The following is a 19162-nucleotide window of genomic DNA, read 5'->3' as shown; positions in this document are numbered from 1 at the left end:
TCACACCGAGTCAAAAGCAGCTTAGAGTTTTTGGCCATAAAACCAAAGAAAAAATGTCTCCAAAAAGGGTCGCCTAGTACATTTATTTATACAAATGGTTAATATCTTTTTCAGAATTCGTAAGCATGATGGAAAAACCTTCCACTACGTCGAATAATACGTGATGGTATCTTCTTTTTTTTTCTCCGACAAAATCAACATGACTCGAGCCGTGGAAGGACTATATTGTACTTGTAAGACGCATCGGTTCCTTCAAGAGTTCGGATGGCAAAGTTAAGGGAACCTCAAGATCTAAGCACACAAAGAGTCAAGTTTGTCTTGAATTGTAGTTATCATTTAAAAAAAAAAAAGACTTTTAAAGTTCTTGTCTTCTTGTGTTCTTGATATTATCATTAGACATAGGTTAATATTGCTTATGAATGAGTGTATTTGTTTGAGAGAACCAATGATCTGGAGTAAATAAAATATGGGGGTGTTTTTGCAAAGAAGAGCGGCTCATCTCCATGTATTTCAAAGTTTATATTTATTTAAAAGTGAAAACGTTATGCAATTTTAACAAGATGTATACATTGTATCCGTTGATTTCCATTACGCATTTATATTTTATGTTGAAAAATAATAGATCTGATGTCAAATTCATTCCATTATTTTATTCAAATAAATTTTAACCAATCGTTGTCTTTGTTGTTGTTTTTGTTGTTGTTGTAATGGTCCCGTCGTAACACAATTATAAAATGGTGTACATATCGATCACTACATACATATAATCAAATAACAACACCCATTCATTTTTTCTACATTTTGGTACAGCATGGCTTGGAGAATCTGTGTAACGCCCGGTTTTAGTTTATACAGGCTAGTGTGTATATTGATAAGCAAACCATACTTTTTTAAGCATTCTCATATCTCTGAAAAAAAAAACCATGTAAGAGGTAACAATATGTGTTACAGAACAAAACTGAGAGTCATAAATTAGTCCCAAAATTGTAATGGATAGATTTACTCGCCCCCAAAACGCATCACATGTATTAATCTTTTGTAGTGAAATGACTGATAAAGATAAACTACATGTAATACACTTTGTGTATGTAAAGTATATTACTTGTATTAAGTGTTGAAATATAGTTTTAGTAGCCGTAAATATTTCTTGTCAAAAAAGAGACCGATTCAGCTGGTGGACTATGGTTTTGAAAACCTATAACTTCTTAGGGAAATTGTACTAAAGTGGTTTGACACTGTTTGGAGGTTGGATGCGCAACAAATTACCCATCAAATCTATCGTTCAGGTAGTTTTGTTTGTTTGTCAAAACCTATACTCCTTATACTTAGGAAATATGTATTCCTGATTTTGTTTAGTTTTAAAATCATGTTTTTCTATATAATCTTATGTAAAGTTCTTCTTCCTAAGGAGACCAACAAAGTCTTCAAATGCATGTGATCATCGAGCCCCCTTAACCGCCTAATGAACCTGACCGAACTGACTTTACGCGGTAAAGGAGTTCATATTAAAGAGGCCGATTCCTGTTCTTCAGCTATCAATAATAAATTACGTTGATAATGTTAATGTGAAGTGATTCTCTTAATATCTGCATTATTCTTATGAAGTCTACGGTGGACTATTTTGCACCCAATCAAGATCGTTTTATGTGTAGCAACAATTAAAACAAGAAACAACACAGATTTTTGACTGTTGTGACTTTTGGAAACAAATTTTTCAACTGACACATATAAAAATGAATTTTAAAAGAAGTGCCCTCTTTTTCTGCCTTCTAACCTCCTAATAAAGTATAATAGTATCTTTTATTGCTTCCCCCCCCCCCACTCCCCCTCTTTTTTCCTCATTTTTTTCATTTTGTATGTGAATTCGATTTTTTTTATATAAAAAGTTTGGGACAAATGTTAATGTTGTAAAGTGCAATGAACACCTTAATCGCGCGGTGTTTCAACAACATATAAAGCTTAAACGATTATCAATCTTATTAATTTTTCATTTCAAATAGTTGCAAAATTTATAAATAAAGACGAATGATATAGGTAAAGATAACATTGTATGTACGGTAGCTTTGTCTATAAATAAAAATGCGTTCCAGTCGATTTTGCAGTGTATATCAGGTAATGATTTCTAAACAAATTGTTTCTTTTGAGCACGCCAGACCAGAAATGCAAACCTCTCAACAGCTAACTAACGTTATTTAAACGAATTACAAAGAAATTATCTAGGTCAACGCATTTTTTTAATTACTGACCAACTAATCTCAATTCTTCATTACATTCTTTTAATGATCGGATTTTTTAATCAAATCTTAATTTTCAGACCTAACAATGACTTGGGAAGACGGGGTCCATGACTTTGTAAAGATAAAGGACATGAAATCGTTTCTTTTGATCGGCGAGCGCGGTATTATAAAAGGTTCTAAAGTGTAACAGATATATATTTTTGGGGGGTATTTTTTGAAGTTGAATAAGAATTTTAAAAAAAAGGGGCAACAATAGAGCGGCTAAGTGCAGTTTCTATCAGACAAGAGCACACATAAACATTTATGGGAAAATACCACGTCTATTATCAAGTTATGCATACTGTTATTGCCATAGAGTCAATATTTGGAAACACTGCATGATTACACACCGTAAAAAAAACCGTTTATTTGACAATAGAAAGCAAATGGTCGGTAGCAATTGGATTTTTTTTTGTGTGTCCGTGTGTGCATACATCGACTGAAGAAAAATAATAGCGATATTGTCTCGCATAGAAAATAATACAGAAAGAGAAGAAGCCCAATGCGACACATAATGTGCCCAATTTGGTAAAAAAAATTGTTGCTTCGTTGCCATTTCCTATCTCTCGTCCTCGGTTGGAGAAGAATGTCGGAGCCAAAAAGATTCTTTAGGAGGGAAACATAATCATAGTTTACCGTAAGTATTTGTATATTGACTTCAATGGTTCCATTGTGTAATCAAAACCACTACGCTAGAATTGAATATCAATTAAACTCGTGTTATTTTCTCGATTATAATTGATTTTTTTTTTTCGCAAACGAATTTAGGTCTTACGAGGAAAAAAAACATCAATAATCAAATAGCGAGTTATACAAATATATTACATGCATTATTGATATTGCAAGTTTGTTCAACAAATAGGAACACTTGAAATCAATTTGAAATTAGCTTATATCTGAGCTTTAAGATACTAGGATCGGTAAATAACGCGGTTAAACATCGAAAAAGTTTTTGAATTTGGTATGAAGATGTAAATGGCGATTTACCATTTTTTTTTGGTAGACGGACATGGAGAATTTATCAGAAGAGCAAATCGCAGGTAAGTTTTAAACCTGTTTCTTTTAAAATTGTTTTAAACACATTTTTCTTTTTAAATGTACGGTTTACAAAAAACGTAAGTAAAAACTTAAACAGTATGTGTAAAAGACATGGCAAGCTTTTCGATAATGAGTAAATAGGATGTGAATTTGGGTGGTGTATAGTAGGATAGTTTATTAGCATAAAGCCACACGGTTTATATGCATTGTATAAATATGTGTTATTGCACAATCAGTGAAAACAAATGTGTTCAATTTGAACTGAGCTAAGTTATTGGATTCCAATATTTAAAATTTCATAAATGTACTAAAGATCGCCCAAATGTGTATTAATTCAACAGTCATGATAGTTTTCTATACACGACAGTCTTGCGGGGGGAATTCAAACTTTAAATTTTTATATATTTTAATGATAACATGATTTATTTTTTCATCTTTGACTCATTTGCTCTGAACTCATCAAATTATTACAAGTTAGATATTTATGGGTTTTTTTTTTGCTTCTCCAATCAAATATGGTCTGTTTTCCCGTTCGATTTGATAACGATTACATGGTAAAAGGGGGGGGGGGGGGGCAAGACGTTTCTTATTATAGGAATAAGGAAAATGATTCATTTATCACAACTACAAAAATAGTTAAAAAAGCATGTAGCGACGGTCAAATCCCTATAAATACAGACTACCATGTGAAGTGCACGTGTTCCCGTTTTATTAGTTAAAACATTAATATAAGGATAAAATTAACGGGCCAGGAAATGATTTAGTTAATTAGTTACGTAACAGTTACACTAAACTGGAATAAAAGCGATGCAATCATTGGGCATGTACTTACTTTAAGGTCACCTGAATCACTCGCGTGATCTATTGCACTCAGTCTTCGTCCGTCGTCGTGCGTCATCCGTCGTCCGCCATACGTTAACATTTTTACATTTTCAGCTTATTCTTGAAAACTACCAGGCCAAATGTTACCATTTTAGGTGTGAATCATCTCTATGGTAAAAGATATCTAAATCGTGAAATTCATGGCTTAACCACCCCAGGATCTCATAGGCGGGACCAAATATGCTGAAAAAGGCCACATTTTAAAAATAAAATTCTTCTCTACTTACCTCCCACAAATTTTGGGAAAAAACTATATGCATAGTTATAATGTCCATAAAGCTCTCTACTAATATTGTGAAATTCATGGCCCTTGGTCAGGGGTTCAGAACTAGGGCAGGACCAATGCTGCCATATGGTGAAAATGTAAATGTATAAAAATTTAGAAAAATCTTAGAAAATCTTCTTACTCCCATGAATAATTGTGAAAAACTGAATTTATGGTTTTGATGTCCACGAAGTCCTCTACCTGAATTATGAAATTCAGGGCCCCTGAGGCAGGAGTTCATCAGACTATAGGGTAGGAACAATATGGCCATTCACGGTGTAAAACTATTAAATCATAGAAAATCGTTTTCTCAATAATTTGAGAACAACTAAATGCATTGTTATGATGTCCATGAAGTCTTCTACCAAAATTGTGAAATTGAGACATATAGGGTCTCTGAGACAGGGATTCAGGCCCTTGGGCTGGGCCAATATGGCAACATAGTGAAAATGTTTTGATTTAATGATATTTTTTTCAGAATATGTACTATTTAAGTCGTGGAAGATTGTAATGAATTATCAATTGTTCATATATAATATCCTAATGTTAAAGTTGATGCTTTTAATGGGGTGGGGGATAAATATGACCATATATTGAATATGAATTTTCAATAAGGGCAATGGCTGTATGTCATACATTAACAAATTTAACTGGAAAACTATATGGTAAATTGTCACTTGGCAATATAGAATTAAATATGTTCTTTTTAGGAAATCTACTTTGATATCCTGTGTATTGTATACTAGTAAAATTAAAACGCAGGACTCTTATTACCAAAATTTACAATTATTGGCCCCAGGCTAAGATATAGATAATCTGAGATTCCTCTGACTCTTGCACAAACCCTTTCCCCTTTTCATGAATGATTATTTTTAAATATTAATGAATAAAAGCGGGGTAGCAGGTGTCTCAGATTAGGGTTTAGACTTTAAAGTGAAGCTTAAAATGCAAATATAGGACACTCTGACAGTCAATCTAAGAGCTATGGTACTCAGGTGACCGTCAAGGCCTGTGGGCCTCTTGTTCTTAAAAATTGTGAATCTGAGTGCATTGCAAATCTAAGCTATCATATCAATTTAAAAAAAGGAATATGGAGTTTAAGTAGTATTTATGACATACATGTACGTTAGAAAAGCGCTCTGTTTTGCCCTATGATATGATAACGTCATTTTGAACAAGAACAAGGATACAGCATACGTTTAGAATAATGTTTTTTTTAAAGAATTCTTGATGATCAAAATATAGAAATAAAACTCTTCAAATTTGATCAGATATTTTGAAGGATAATGGTCAAATTTTACTATGCACGGTCATATTGAATTGATTTCTATTCTTAACTCATTTTTTGATAATTGTCAGAAATGCGAGAAATCTTCAGTCTCTTTGACAAGGACTGTGATGGGTTTGTAGACGTACGGGAATTGGGGAAGGTACTGAGATCGATGGGACTGAATCCGACGGAAGTGGAAATAGAGGACCTAATAAATCAGTACCGAGACGTGGACGGTAAGGTTAAAGGTCATCCGATGTAAAGAATAATCCAGAATTGTAAATTCAAATTTTATATTCATGGCTGTAACGGTATATAACGCAGGCACCCAGGGCATGAACAACCCCCCCCCCTCCCTCGCGTTTTCCGACTGTGGGCGATGTGTGTGTGTGTTTTGTGGGCGATATTTAAAAATAGTTCGTAGAGACGGGGTACATTATCGGAGATATGAAATGATATGCATTTGAGGGGGGGGGGGGGGGTTGGGATAAAAAAGGTGTGTTTCAGCTTATTTTTTTTCATTTTCAAAATAGTATTGAAGAGTAGGGAGTCTCCCAGCCCCACGTGTCGGTAGTGTGTAGCAGAGAATCGTAATTTGTTTTTACCAATTTGGAGAGAGAGAGAGAAAGAGAGATTTAATATAGATATTTCACTTTTCCAGGTTTTCAAGGTTTTTTGTTTAGCTATGATCTACTCGATTAATCTTGTGTATGTGTGTGTTTGGGTGAGTTTTTAGGTTAGATCACGATTATGGATATTAATCGTGAATATCTAAATAAGGACAAACATATTCAAGAAAGTCTTTTGAACCCTGGTGTCTTTGTACGCGTTATGATCCTTTGGCAGACACGAAACCAAGCATAAATATCAACTTTATCTCTTTGTCCTTAGATATTGAAGACGAATCGGAAGGTATCATTTTGTTTCAAGAATTTTATTTTGCTTTCCTAGACAAATTAATTACGAGGTAGATGGGTAGTAATGAAATGACAATGCACAATGTTGTTATTGATGAAGGCTATAATCTGTTTATCGAACACATTTCTTCAGTTCTGAAGACACTTTATATGAGTTATACTCCTCTTTAATTTGGTATAAGTACAACGTTGTATTTTCACAGAACTTAAAACCTAATTTGTAGATATACGAATCCCGTGGATGAACGAATCGAATACAATTATTCTATTATGGGCATGCGATTATCTTTTAGTGAGTAAAGAATCTACACGCAGAAATGAAGATGAATATTTGATTGACATTCTATAGAGAAAATAACACCCAAGAGTAAAAGTAATCTTGTATAATATATATATATATATATATATATATATATATATATATATATATATATATATATATATATATATATATATATATATATATTGTCTTGGCTAAACTGATTAACCAACTCTATCTCATCATACAGAACGTTAATTCTAGTTCGAGTCTAAAAAGAAATAAGGGATGGTCGATTTTTTTTTTATTTAACCGGATTAAACTGTTAATTCAATTTTTTAAACCGGATTTACCTGTTATTCGACTTCTGTTAATCGGATTTACCCGTTATTCGACCTTTGTTATCCATCGCCAAGTTCTAAGTTTGTATACGGTTTACAATAGGTTTCTGACAGCGACTTTACTCAAAGAAGATCATAACGATCTATAAGGTTTACTACATGCAAGGACATGTAGATGGCTTATTATGTAATAGCGTGCATCGGGTGTGAATTGACGAGGAATTCGTGCAAGGGGAAGTTTAAACTATCATCCGAATTTGTTTTTTGAACTATAATCACGGGAAATATGATAATATAAATGTGTTTGTTCATGACCGTATGTATGTGTCGCTGGAGTTAAAAAAAAAAAGACAATGGCCTATATCGACTTACATGTATAATCATCTCTTTTCAGCAATCTTGCGAATTGCTTAAGGAATTTTTTAAAATACATTTATGTTATTGCAAAATATACATCTGAGAAGTTTTTTTTCTGAATGATTCCTCTTTTACACAAAAGAACATGCATCTGTAAAAAGAAAAAAAATTTGACTCATCCATTGGTTATTAAATAATGCAAATTTTTCAACGACTATTGCTAATCATAATTATATACAGTTCCTTTAGGTTCATTATCTAGCATATTACAGCAAACACTTGGGGTAATACTATTAAACAACTACATGTTTGAGCACATGCACATCTATGGTTGGCTTGGTTTGGTAATGGGAACTGAAAATACAACCATTAGTTTTGAAACATTTGTGTACATTATTACATCATTCAAATGTTAAATATTTTCTTTAAAATCATTATTGATTTTGGTATATTGTTGTTTGGACTGTACAAAAAAAATATGCTTTTTATTAAGAATTTAAGGTTAAAATACTTAATTATCAAATGCATAGTATATCATATTAAAAACTTATGGATCATCATTAATATTTCTTGGTAAATAGTAGTTGCTTTAAAAAAAGACCATTAATTTCGAAAAACAAATTTGCAGATTGAAATTCATAATTGCATGGTTTTTCGTGTACGCAGATGGCAAACTTGACTTTACGGAAGTGATAAAAATTTTGGCCGTCAAAACAAAGGAACCACCAGAGACAGAGGAATATTTGCGCGAGGCGTTTCGAGCGTTTGATAAAGATGGCAGTGGGAATATCACCTTAATCGAGCTAAGACAAATAATGACAAACCACGGAGAAAAACTTTCAGATGAAGAAGTAGCGGAAATGATACAGGAAGCAGACGACGGGAAGGGGGAGGTTCATTATGAAGGTAATAAATCTAATATGTACACTCTGGATTCTTGGGTCTAACCACAATCAAAAGGTTGTTCCCCAATACTATACAAATGTATAATTTTTTCACCTTCATTACTTTCAATGTTTTTACAAAAATTAACGATCTAGAGTTTTAAAGTCCTTTTTATTTATTAGAAGGTTTGTCCAGAGTAGGCAATCAATAGTCAACAACTGGTTCATACTAGTCTTGTACTTTCTGTATATATTTTAAATAACTGTACATTTGCAATGGTCATTTTGACACTGTACTTTCACTTGCATTCTGTTGAATAAATTCGTGTTATGTAAGAATCCCCGTCATATGCATGTGTAGCGAAGAGAATCAACTTCATTTATCTCGTTGGATCTATGTTAAAGCAAAACAATTTTTTTCTACATAACCACTTGATAATATATGCTTAAATCGATACATTCATAAATCCTATCTTTATTACTTGATCCTATTTTTTTATATTTACATCATCCAGTGTCTTTATCTCAGATAAAATGTAACACTACGAATCGAGTTTGTAATGTGTGGTCCAATATAGGCCATCAATGACTTTTATTACACATTTAATTGTTCAATTGCTGAAAATTATAAACATATGCATGTCAGACTAAAGTAATAAGGAAGTATTCTTAAAGTATTATTAGGTGACCAAGTACGGTCAAATCTATCATATAGCTTTATTAAATTTGATCACTCCATACCGTTATGGATCACCTCATAATACTTAAGGAATGATTCCTTATGCCTTAATTAAAAACCATTTTGATTCTTTCAGATTTCGTCAAACTTATTCTAAGCAAGTGAACGGAAATGGAATCGTCTTTTTTACTATATATTTTGTATCGCATGTTCCATGAAGTTGAAACATCAATGCGAACGTTCTGAGGGAGAAGAAACACATCTTCTTCATTTACTATGTATATTAAAGATTGAAAATGGATTTGAGGTGTAATATACAAGCAAAACTTCCTGAGAACATTAATTTGTGAATTATTTATTCAGCAGCAAAATGTATCGATGAGACTATTAAACAAAAATGATATGAAGTACTGAGAAACGCTTTTCTGCTGAAGCTAGCTTTGCAATGATTTTTTTTTCAGTTTTCTTTATCATTGTAATGGAAAATAATAATTTCGAAAGCAGACACGCAAACCAAATTATGATATTAATGCTTTAAAAGCTAAATTATATGAAGCTGTATCTGTGTTGGTTTGAATTAAGGAACAGAACATACTTGTTCTAATTTGCTATAAGTATGTTTATCTTATATTGTTTTTTTTCATTCTGTACGTTTTACATCTGATTGGAAATGTATATGGTTTCCACGACAATTTCTGGCATAAGTATTGATTGTACCATGTTAATAATTTGTGAAGTATTTTTATTATGCCGTTTTCAAACCGTATGCTTTATTCATGAAGATATCAAATAATACCTAACACTATTTTCAATAACGAAGACAGTTGTCATGCTGTATATGATATAACAAAGTTCTTCATTAAATCATTATCAAAATCAATCCTACTGTATAATCTTACATAACTTTAAGGTGGCTGGATGTTCAACCAATTAGCTATCAGATCTTCCTTAAATTTTAGAGATGCTTTCTTTAACTATAAACTATAATTTAGTAAAACGAAAATCTATATATTTTACATTTTAAAATTTGGACATTTTCCTATATCATTATAAAGATATCTCTTTTTAAGGGAGATAAATACAGTCTCAAAATGGCCACCGACCATCGAGCCCTCCTTGAAAAAAAAAAACATTTCAAGGACGTCGTGTATTTTGTTTTTGAAATAAATGTTACTTTGAGAATCATAACACGACTTTTTTTTAAATCAGTTCATTATTTTATGTCCTTGTTAAATCCAAATGCGTTAATGTCTGATTGGTTTTTGCCATTGTGTTTTGTCATTTTAATTACATTGAATAATCATGAAAGCAACGGAGACGTTGCCTACGACAAGAAACTTTAACAATCTTGGTTTCCTGGCAACAAAGCAGCAGATGCAATAACTGGAGACTCCTCTGACGCTGGTAGATTTCGTTCCGTTTCGTTTTTTATTTAATTTCGCTTTTTTCTGATATATGTACGAAATGCCTACAGCTTTCTATTAATAATGAATCTTTGTTATTGGACTAACTGAAATACCATGCGCGTTTGAAAGGTATTTCTTTGAATCTTTTTAACGCTTTTGTCATAGGTATATGAACTGCATGGTTTGAGACGATATACATCCCAAACATTATAGAATCATTTACATTCAATGTTACTATGATTCCCCCTATTTCTTACGAATTTTGGTTGTAATTCATAGCTCTGTAGAAACTGACAGGTCTGATATATACACCATCCAATTTAAACCAGTTTATTGATCAGTAGATACCTTCAGCAACCTAAGAAAAACACGGACTGCATGAAATAACCATGATGATGTAGAACTCAAATTTCCATATAAGAAGACTTGGCTATTCTTTTTATCTAACGTACTAATGTACATTTTTGAATATTATTTATATGCCGTGTATATTTCCCTTTATGTTTGCATAGGAATTCTGCGACAAATTTCTGTGAGTACACTTAGCCTATTCATGCGCCAAGAACACAAATAATGAATGTATTTATTATAATGTAAGATTAAATGGAACTTTCAAACTTACAGTAACTTATTTGATCTGCACTTTAAATCATATCTTCTTGTTCGTAAGCAGATTTTTCTTTTCTCAGTTTTTAGCACTATATTTTTAGTAGCGGAAGCGAACTTAATAACATATTAATATGGCTGTTCCATTGACTAAGAGTGTATATTAATGCCTAAAAGCCTTTTTTAAAGACGAGAGTTAAGGAAATATTTTGAAAATGTTTATAGTAAGCGACCGTGTGATTTGTACGCTGGGCGCCAAATGTAACAGGTAGTCAGAACTCTAGTCTCAACCGGGACTCGAACTCAGGCTCTGGCGTACCGTGACAGCGCTCTAACCACTGAGCTATTGAAACTACATATATTAACTGGCAGTCACACACCTGTTAACCCAGTGACATACTCCCCCTTTTGTTGAAAATTTTTCCTTGAATTTACGAGTAGAAGTCTAGGAATTAAGGAATTGATGTGAAACATATTCCTAGAGAGTGACCGAAGGATCTGTACTTTAAGCGCTATATGTTGGACCCTATCGCGGAGTTCAATTTGTTTACACAGCATTAATGTGTTAAAGGACCAGCAACATCTTAAAATTAGCATTTAATACTGAATTGTATTGTCCTTTACAAAAATTTAGATTATTGGGAATCAACATTTGTAATCTAAATTTTTGAAAAGGACAGTACCATAACAATAAATCAGTGAGTATAACAATAATTTAGTTAGTTTTACTTGCTATTTACAATCTATTCATTAATTTGCTTAAGGTGCCTCACTGCACCTCGAAATAGTTTCTTAAATCAGAGAAAATTATTACTTGGTTATGATTGATAGCATGAGGCAAAAAAAAATTGCAATTTTGGATAAAAAATTATATTTTCAAAAATTTCATGTAATTAACATTAAGAAAAGCCCCAAGCGGATTCCAACTCATGGTCTGCAGTTCACAAGCCTGATACTTTATCCACTGAGCTATGACGATATGAGTTGATGGATTAAAACAGTTTAACAAAACATTTGAATCGCCATCTTGTGACAAATACAAGGTAAATAAAATTGCTTAGATTTTTTCCTATAAAAAGCTTGGGTAGAAAAACATGCTTTTCTTTGAATTATCACATCACAAAATTGCATCTTATTTCTTTGGTTGAATTGAATTTTATTCAAGACGAATAGGACAGGAGGGTGGGCATTTGCGTTTAAAAAATGTTTTATCCAACACTAACTTCAGATATAGTTGAACGAATTATGAAAAAAGAGTACCTTGGAGGAAAACCGCCGAACAAACAACATATTCTTAAAACAGTGAGCAGAATTGAGAAAATGGGATCCTTACAGTGGCTGTTGGGAGGAACTGACTTGATGTTGACATTCATAAAATAGGACGACATTTCGAGCACTCTCTTAAATAAAAATTTGTTGTGTTTTTATAAACACTGCTAAATTATTTGTCAAAAACTTATGAATGTAAGTGAAATTTGTGGGTAAAAAATTACATCATATATATTTATGAAAATGCATTTGATATTTTGTTAAACAAATTTAATCAAAAAGTATTCAAAGAGTACTTGGTAAATGATATCGGGTATTCTTGGACACCCTGTATAAACTTTAAAATGCTTTAATTGGTTATTCCTGTGGGTATTGAAGGTAGTGATCATTGCAAAAATAAAAACGCAGGTTGTATATTTTTTCTGCTGTCGCAACTATGAATCGCCAAAGAAAATTTTTTATATTGTAAGAAACAGTTATAATTTATGCCTAGCAACAACAAAATCCATCCTAAACAATAAACCTACAATGTTTGAACAAGACAGCTTTCTAGATGTACATCATAGAAAATTTATCAAATGTTGTGTTCAGTTGATTACATTCAACCTACGTAATGTCGTACAATGTACCTTATCCTGGAGCCATCTGCGTCCTTTCAACCGACACATGACAGAACAGTACCCTGCCCGGATATTTTAACAATATTTTAATTAAATTTTGATACTGTTGTTTTCACATCTTTCTTTTTTTTTTAAATACAAATCAAATGGTTTCAAATGAAATTTTTCACAAAAGGTAAAATCTGCAAAAAAAAAAAAAAAATTAAAAAAAAATTAAAAAAAGCTACTGTTTACGCAAAGTAACCCCCCTCCCCAAAAAAAAGAAGTTTCTGAACAAAACACGAACCAAAAAACAAAACAAAACAAAACAAAACGCACACTCAAAAAAAAATCCAGGAGTTCCGTTGGTAACATTACTCACTTTTGTTGCAGTTCCAAACTTTCTGTTACATATTTTATATTTTCTAACTTTGACTTTTGTTGTCCAGTTTTCCCCTTAAATTAACATTCCTCAATAGGCCCAATTATTGGAGTTTGATTTTGAACTTTTTAGAATTCTGTAGCGAACAAAAGACGCATCCAAGTAGATGGATCGACATTTGGAGAGTAATTTTCCTGGGAAAAATAATTTAAATTTAATACACTTAATTTAATTTATCTTTATATATTCAATTCACTTTAGAGACATGGTCTTTTCATTCGTCTGAGTTTAGTACCCTTCATCCAAGAATGCTTTGATTGAAAATGACTAAGACTAAAGGCATCAAAAATAAATGTGAAAAGTTTACATCGCAGCTTCTATTATAGAACCAATTTTAACAAGAGCTTGGAGTTTTGGTAGTTGGTGTCAAACAGCGATGTGACGTAGGCCTGTATATTTCATTGTAGGCCACATAGGAATTGCTCTTTGAAATCAACAAGATTTGTCTGGCTTTTGAGCTAAGACTACGCAATCGGTGTACATATATATTTCACTCGAAACCAACATCATCTTAAACTTGTTTTGACGCAAGAAATAGACAGAGACGTCCTTCTGAAAGTCCAAGGCCTTGTTAAAATGGTTCTAGCTACAATGGCATACGATCAACAGAAATATATTGATCAGATACTGTAAGTCCATTTGCTTATTAGTCCAAAGTTAGGCTTTATTATATAGCAAAAGTTTGTAAGGAGAGAACATGTATGTAAGGCATATTTCGTACTGTTTGATCTAACCCAAAGTATTTATCCAATATATGTAATAAAAAGTAAAATACTTCTTGAATTAATTTAAAATAGTTGTTACATGTAAACATGATTTATTGACATTGTGTTTCGCAACGAAATTGTAATAAATGTCTTCGTTTAAAATCTTTATTTATAGTTGGTATCTAAATAAATGTAATCCTTTATACAGAAAATTATATTGAAAATGTATCATCATATCATATTTCGTTTCCTCAAACTCGGCTTACGATTGAAAAGAATTGACAAAAATCAATAAAATCTCGTAGCACAATATACCTTGTTATATCAGTTACTCAGCTTGAAGAATCGGATGAATATCCCCACGCTTAGAGAGTTTAACTCGCAAACATCGTATCGGGTAAGTACGTATTTTCAAAACTGAATGATCTTTTATAGTGATAGTGCTGGATAGTTTGAAGATCATCTTTAAAAAATGATATATTTGTAGCATGTTCTTATATAACAAAGTTTGAAACATAATTGTTTCGAAATAACTTCTAGTTAAAACTTTATGTCATCGATTTAATTAAATTATTTTGTATACAGTATATTGAGTTCCTGTCTAAAATGTCCCTGCATGATCATCAATATGAAAACGTTGTTTACTTTCTTAATTGTCCATTCTATATACTAGTATAATCTTCAGAATATGTGAATTTTCACTTTTTGTTCGAGGACTACATGTATATTTTGATAGTAAAATAAAATCTTACATGTTTCTACCGTAAATCAACACTTTTTGTGTAAAAAGTTTACATAAGATTTTTTTAAACTAATGTAATTAAAATTAATAATCTAAATAAAAAAAAGAAAACGCACATTTCTAAAGTTATTTATTAATGACAAGCGCTATCTAGATTTAAACGTCCGTCTTCAAAGAACTGCGAACGCTAACGCCCATTCCCGCCTACATTTTACATCCAAATATTTCGGAATTTCTGTCAGATATTCAGATATTAAGTTTTCTACTAAAAAGTATAATCAAATCCTAATCAATTTATATCATAATAAAATGTGTATTCAAATTATTTACTTTTAAACAAAGGTTTTGCTAACGCGGGGTCTAAAAAATTTCATTGAAATCGGTCTCTATGAGTGAGGGAAATTTTATTTAGCGGCCAATATGTGCATAAAAACTGAATAATAACATATTTACGATATATATTAAAATAAAATTTCATTTTAATTCATATCTGTTAATTAGTTTTCGAAAATTTACAAAGCAAAAATCTTTTTTTGGAATGTAATTCGGTCTGTATACATACGTCCCCCCCCCCCCCTCCGTGAAACAACAAACCCTTTGGTAAAAATATACCAAATAACAATAATTAAAACCCCTAAAAAGAAATTTTTGTTTCACGGGGGGGGGGGGGGGGAAGATGTTTTAAAAAACATTTCCGTTTTCCGTTATTTCTATTATGAAATGAGCTATTTTAACCAAAAATACAAAGTTATCTCTCTTTGTTTTACCAAATCATTTATATTTAATGAAAATATACACAAATCTTTACATTATTATAAAAAATTAATTTTAATTAGACATTTTTTAAAAAATGACTTTTAGTTAGGCGGCTAGACAATGCTATCGTTCGCAGTCCTTCTTCTAAATTATACTCTGTACAAAGCCCAGAGAATTTCACCTTACAGGAGATGAGTGACTGTCTTCAATGCAAAACGAATGTGTTTGTCCGAATCTGTCCGGACAATTGATTGAACACCAGATACCATTTGCATGTGTATTTGCACTAGAATATGTTATATAGACAGCATGATATCGACCTTTTGTTTGCTGAACAAGATCTATTTTACATCTACAATTTGTACGTTAGTATATCATTGTTGTTTAATTAAGTTAAGTAAGAAAGCAGTTGTACTTGTTTGTAAAAAAAAATTGGAAATCTTCGTTCTAAATGTATATACAGTATAAAGCAACTACATTATAATGGCATAGTTATTATCAGTTTTCTGATTTGTTATCAGGTCTTGTTGTTAACTTCTGATATTTTTGTCGACATGTTCAAGTTCATGTGATCAAGCCCATTTTGTGCCTTCCAGTTATCGTCATATATTTTCTGGCAAGTCGACAAAAGGATCAGACAAAACAACGTCACTTTCTTCTCTCTCTCTCTCTCTCTCTCTCTCTCTCTCTAGAATAACATAAAACTGATAAGTCGACTATTCCATGAAATAAGAATCAATTTTTAGAATTCTTGTTGATTTGACAGAAATAGTGATGCGATATAAACGCTAAATTAACAGTCAACTTGACAGATCTTAAGTTGTCTTCTCAGATCTGTGTAATTATATCATGACGAGTCTGAATAACATCTTCGTGTATTTCGTATTTTATCAACTTTTTCCCGCTCAAGTGTAATTATGCAACATGAACAAATCTATATTTTTATATCCATATTCTGAATAATAAGTATATTAATTCATTATACTTTATATCAAAAATTGAAATCTGATTGAATCAAACGCAGTTTATATTCCGTTCTTTTACCCGAAGCGTTAGTTACACAATTGGAAACGGGTAACACAACGAATAGTAACATGTACACGCGCGGAAACTATGCGCGTACAGTCCGCGTAAAATTCAAGTCATTCCTATATAAAAGCAGTATAGTTTTTTTTAAATTAAGACATTCAGTATAATAAAATAAATAGTGCCTGTTTGGCAGGATAACAGTTGAATTTGACATCGAAATTGAACACCATTGTTAACCTTCAACGTCATTAAGTTGAAAAGCAAAAATATATAATTCAATGAATTATGTTCAATAATCTCGGAAATATAAATCACAGAACTTTGATTATACATCACAATTTATTGAACATTCAATGAACATACATCACAATTTATTGAACATACATCACAAGATTATACAATAGACATTACAAGATTTTGAACATACATCCAAAGATATAAAGTCTTCTTCACAAGATATTGAACATAAAATACATCACCAAGATTATTGAATATACATTACAAGATATTTAACATGCTTCCCAAGACAATAATTCTAAAATACACCTCCAGATTTTGAACATACATCACAAGATTTCTGAATGTACATCACAAGATTTTCGAATAAACAACTTTTTACACGTCATAATATTGGCCATTTTAAATAAAAATCTTCGATCCCCCGGAAAAAAACGTAGAGTGTTTGAGAAATCAGAAAACTAAACGGTAGAAGTAGGATTGTTTGCTTTATTTTGTAAAATTCAATATTTGCTTTTAACCTGTCAATGCATATTCAAATAAAAATAAGATTTTCCTATCTTGTTTGTGCTTTTTCTCGCCTCTGGACCGCACCCGCATATAGTCGCCATCACGAGTACAGCGGTTATTACTGTACCTGAATTTTGTCACTCCATTGCAATAATTCTGTACATCAAATCAGTTTGCATGTTTGAGGATAGACCGTGAAAACCTTCAATCAAAATGATATCAATTATCATCTGAATATGATATTCACACGAGATCTAGTAATTTGCAATATACATGTACAAGGAATACTACTTTATACCCATTGCCTTCATAATTTTTCATCCTTTCCAATTTGTTACTGGCAAATTAATTGTTATATGCAGTAGGATGGCTCATACCATTTTGTCTGAGAGAATCATGGTCTTAATTTGGGTAGTTGTAGCAAAAGTAATTTGGCGTATCCTGTCTATTCCATTTTTGACTATAAAGTTTAGCGTCTTGGAAATCAACATGCATTTTTCTGTCTTTAACCCCTGCCTTCATTTGTAAGTGAATATTTCAAGTTGTTTTCATGAACTGCTTCAATCCTGCTGAAAACCCGCGGTCATATTACAATAAGTCAACAAGTTACTGAAGCTGTAAATTTCGATTATTCATATCAGTACATGTAACACTGACTGCTGAGTAGAATGAATTAGCCACGCAAAAGCTTTTTATACACTCAACTGTATTGTGAAAATAACAATTAATAGAGCTCTCGTTAAGGAATCCTTAAGCGGGTAGTGGAATATAGGTGTGTAATCAAAAATAGTATGCGAAATTAGATCGATTTAATGAGTGTTTTTGACACCATTGGGAGGTATTACAAATCACAAATGTAGATAGTCCACCGGGTATGAGACTGAAGACCGTTTTTGTTCCATTACAATCAGATAGACGCTCACCGTGACCCAAGGTCTTTCAACATCTGTATAAGTTTAACTACGTATATATTTGTATACTATATAATAATTTGTATTGAGCAGCAAAGTGGATTGCAGTTTTGTCTTTGAACATGGAAGGTTATCAGGGGCATAATTTTCTGATAATTTACAGTAAAAGAAATGTTGGTTTTAAATGTTTTGTGTAACTAAGGTATTCATAAAAGAGATCTAAAGAGTTGATGCTAATTATCTACTTGGACGTTTCTCTTTTTGGTAAATAATGCTTCAGGAAATTTTTACATCTTCGGACATAATCATAAAAAAGAGGAGTGTTACACTCTTATGTATATTTATGCGGTCTTTTACAGAGCCTATCTTCCCTGCAAACCTTCACTACGAATTCTCTTACTAGTACAACTTAATTAACAGCAACCCCCAATAAGCAAATTAATTCGTTCGCGTTATCTTCTAGCACTTCTTCACAGACCGTCCGCTGCGTCGGACGGGACTATTCTTTCTCGGGCTTGAAATCTTAAATACAAAGATGTAGCTGCCACGTTTTGATCCGGTGTTTATTCATTTTTTAGTTTTTATATATTATTTAGTTTTTAGTTTAGTGCTACTTTTGTAGATGTTTTTCTTCTTTCATATGTAGTTTTTATTTTGTTGTCCTGAAGAAGGGACGGGTCGTCCCGAAAATTTGACAATATTTTACTTTATTGTTCGTGTCGTTGGTTATTTTTAGTGCTTTTTTATATCTCATCTTATAACCGTGTATCTTTTGATCCG

General features: G+C 32.0%; 1 protein-coding gene across 1 annotated transcript; it reads left to right on the top strand.

The window, feature by feature from the left end:
* Positions 1-2596: 2596 nt before the first annotated feature.
* On the top strand, positions 2597-10356 carry LOC128177057 (calmodulin-A-like). Its single transcript, XM_052843580.1, has 6 exons — positions 2597-2913; positions 3280-3316; positions 5821-5967; positions 6623-6643; positions 8272-8511; positions 9305-10356. Exons 2-6 carry the CDS (start codon positions 3286-3288, stop codon positions 9331-9333), a joined length of 468 nt encoding a protein of 155 aa, XP_052699540.1. The 5' UTR covers positions 2597-2913; positions 3280-3285; the 3' UTR covers positions 9334-10356.
* The last annotated feature ends 8806 nt before the right edge of the window (positions 10357-19162 follow it).

Source organism: Crassostrea angulata, chromosome 3 (genome assembly GCF_025612915.1).
Source record: "Crassostrea angulata isolate pt1a10 chromosome 3, ASM2561291v2, whole genome shotgun sequence".
In the NCBI taxonomy this organism is placed as follows: Eukaryota; Metazoa; Mollusca; class Bivalvia; order Ostreida; family Ostreidae; genus Magallana; species Magallana angulata.
Note: the sequence above shows the minus strand (reverse complement) of the source record. Positions and strands in the feature narration are given on the sequence as shown.

What these genes read in the sequence shown, in the direction of transcription:
- LOC128177057 (XM_052843580.1), top strand. Translation starts at nt 3,286, where the DNA reads ATGGAGAATTTATCAGAAGAGCAAATCGCAG. An exon ending in ATCAGAAGAGCAAATCGCAG is followed by an intron (nt 3,317 to 5,820) that starts GTAAGTTTTAAA and finishes GATAATTGTCAG; the next exon opens with AAATGCGAGAAATCTTCAGT. An exon ending in TATTGAAGACGAATCGGAAG is followed by an intron (nt 6,644 to 8,271) that starts GTATCATTTTGT and finishes TCGTGTACGCAG; the next exon opens with ATGGCAAACTTGACTTTACG.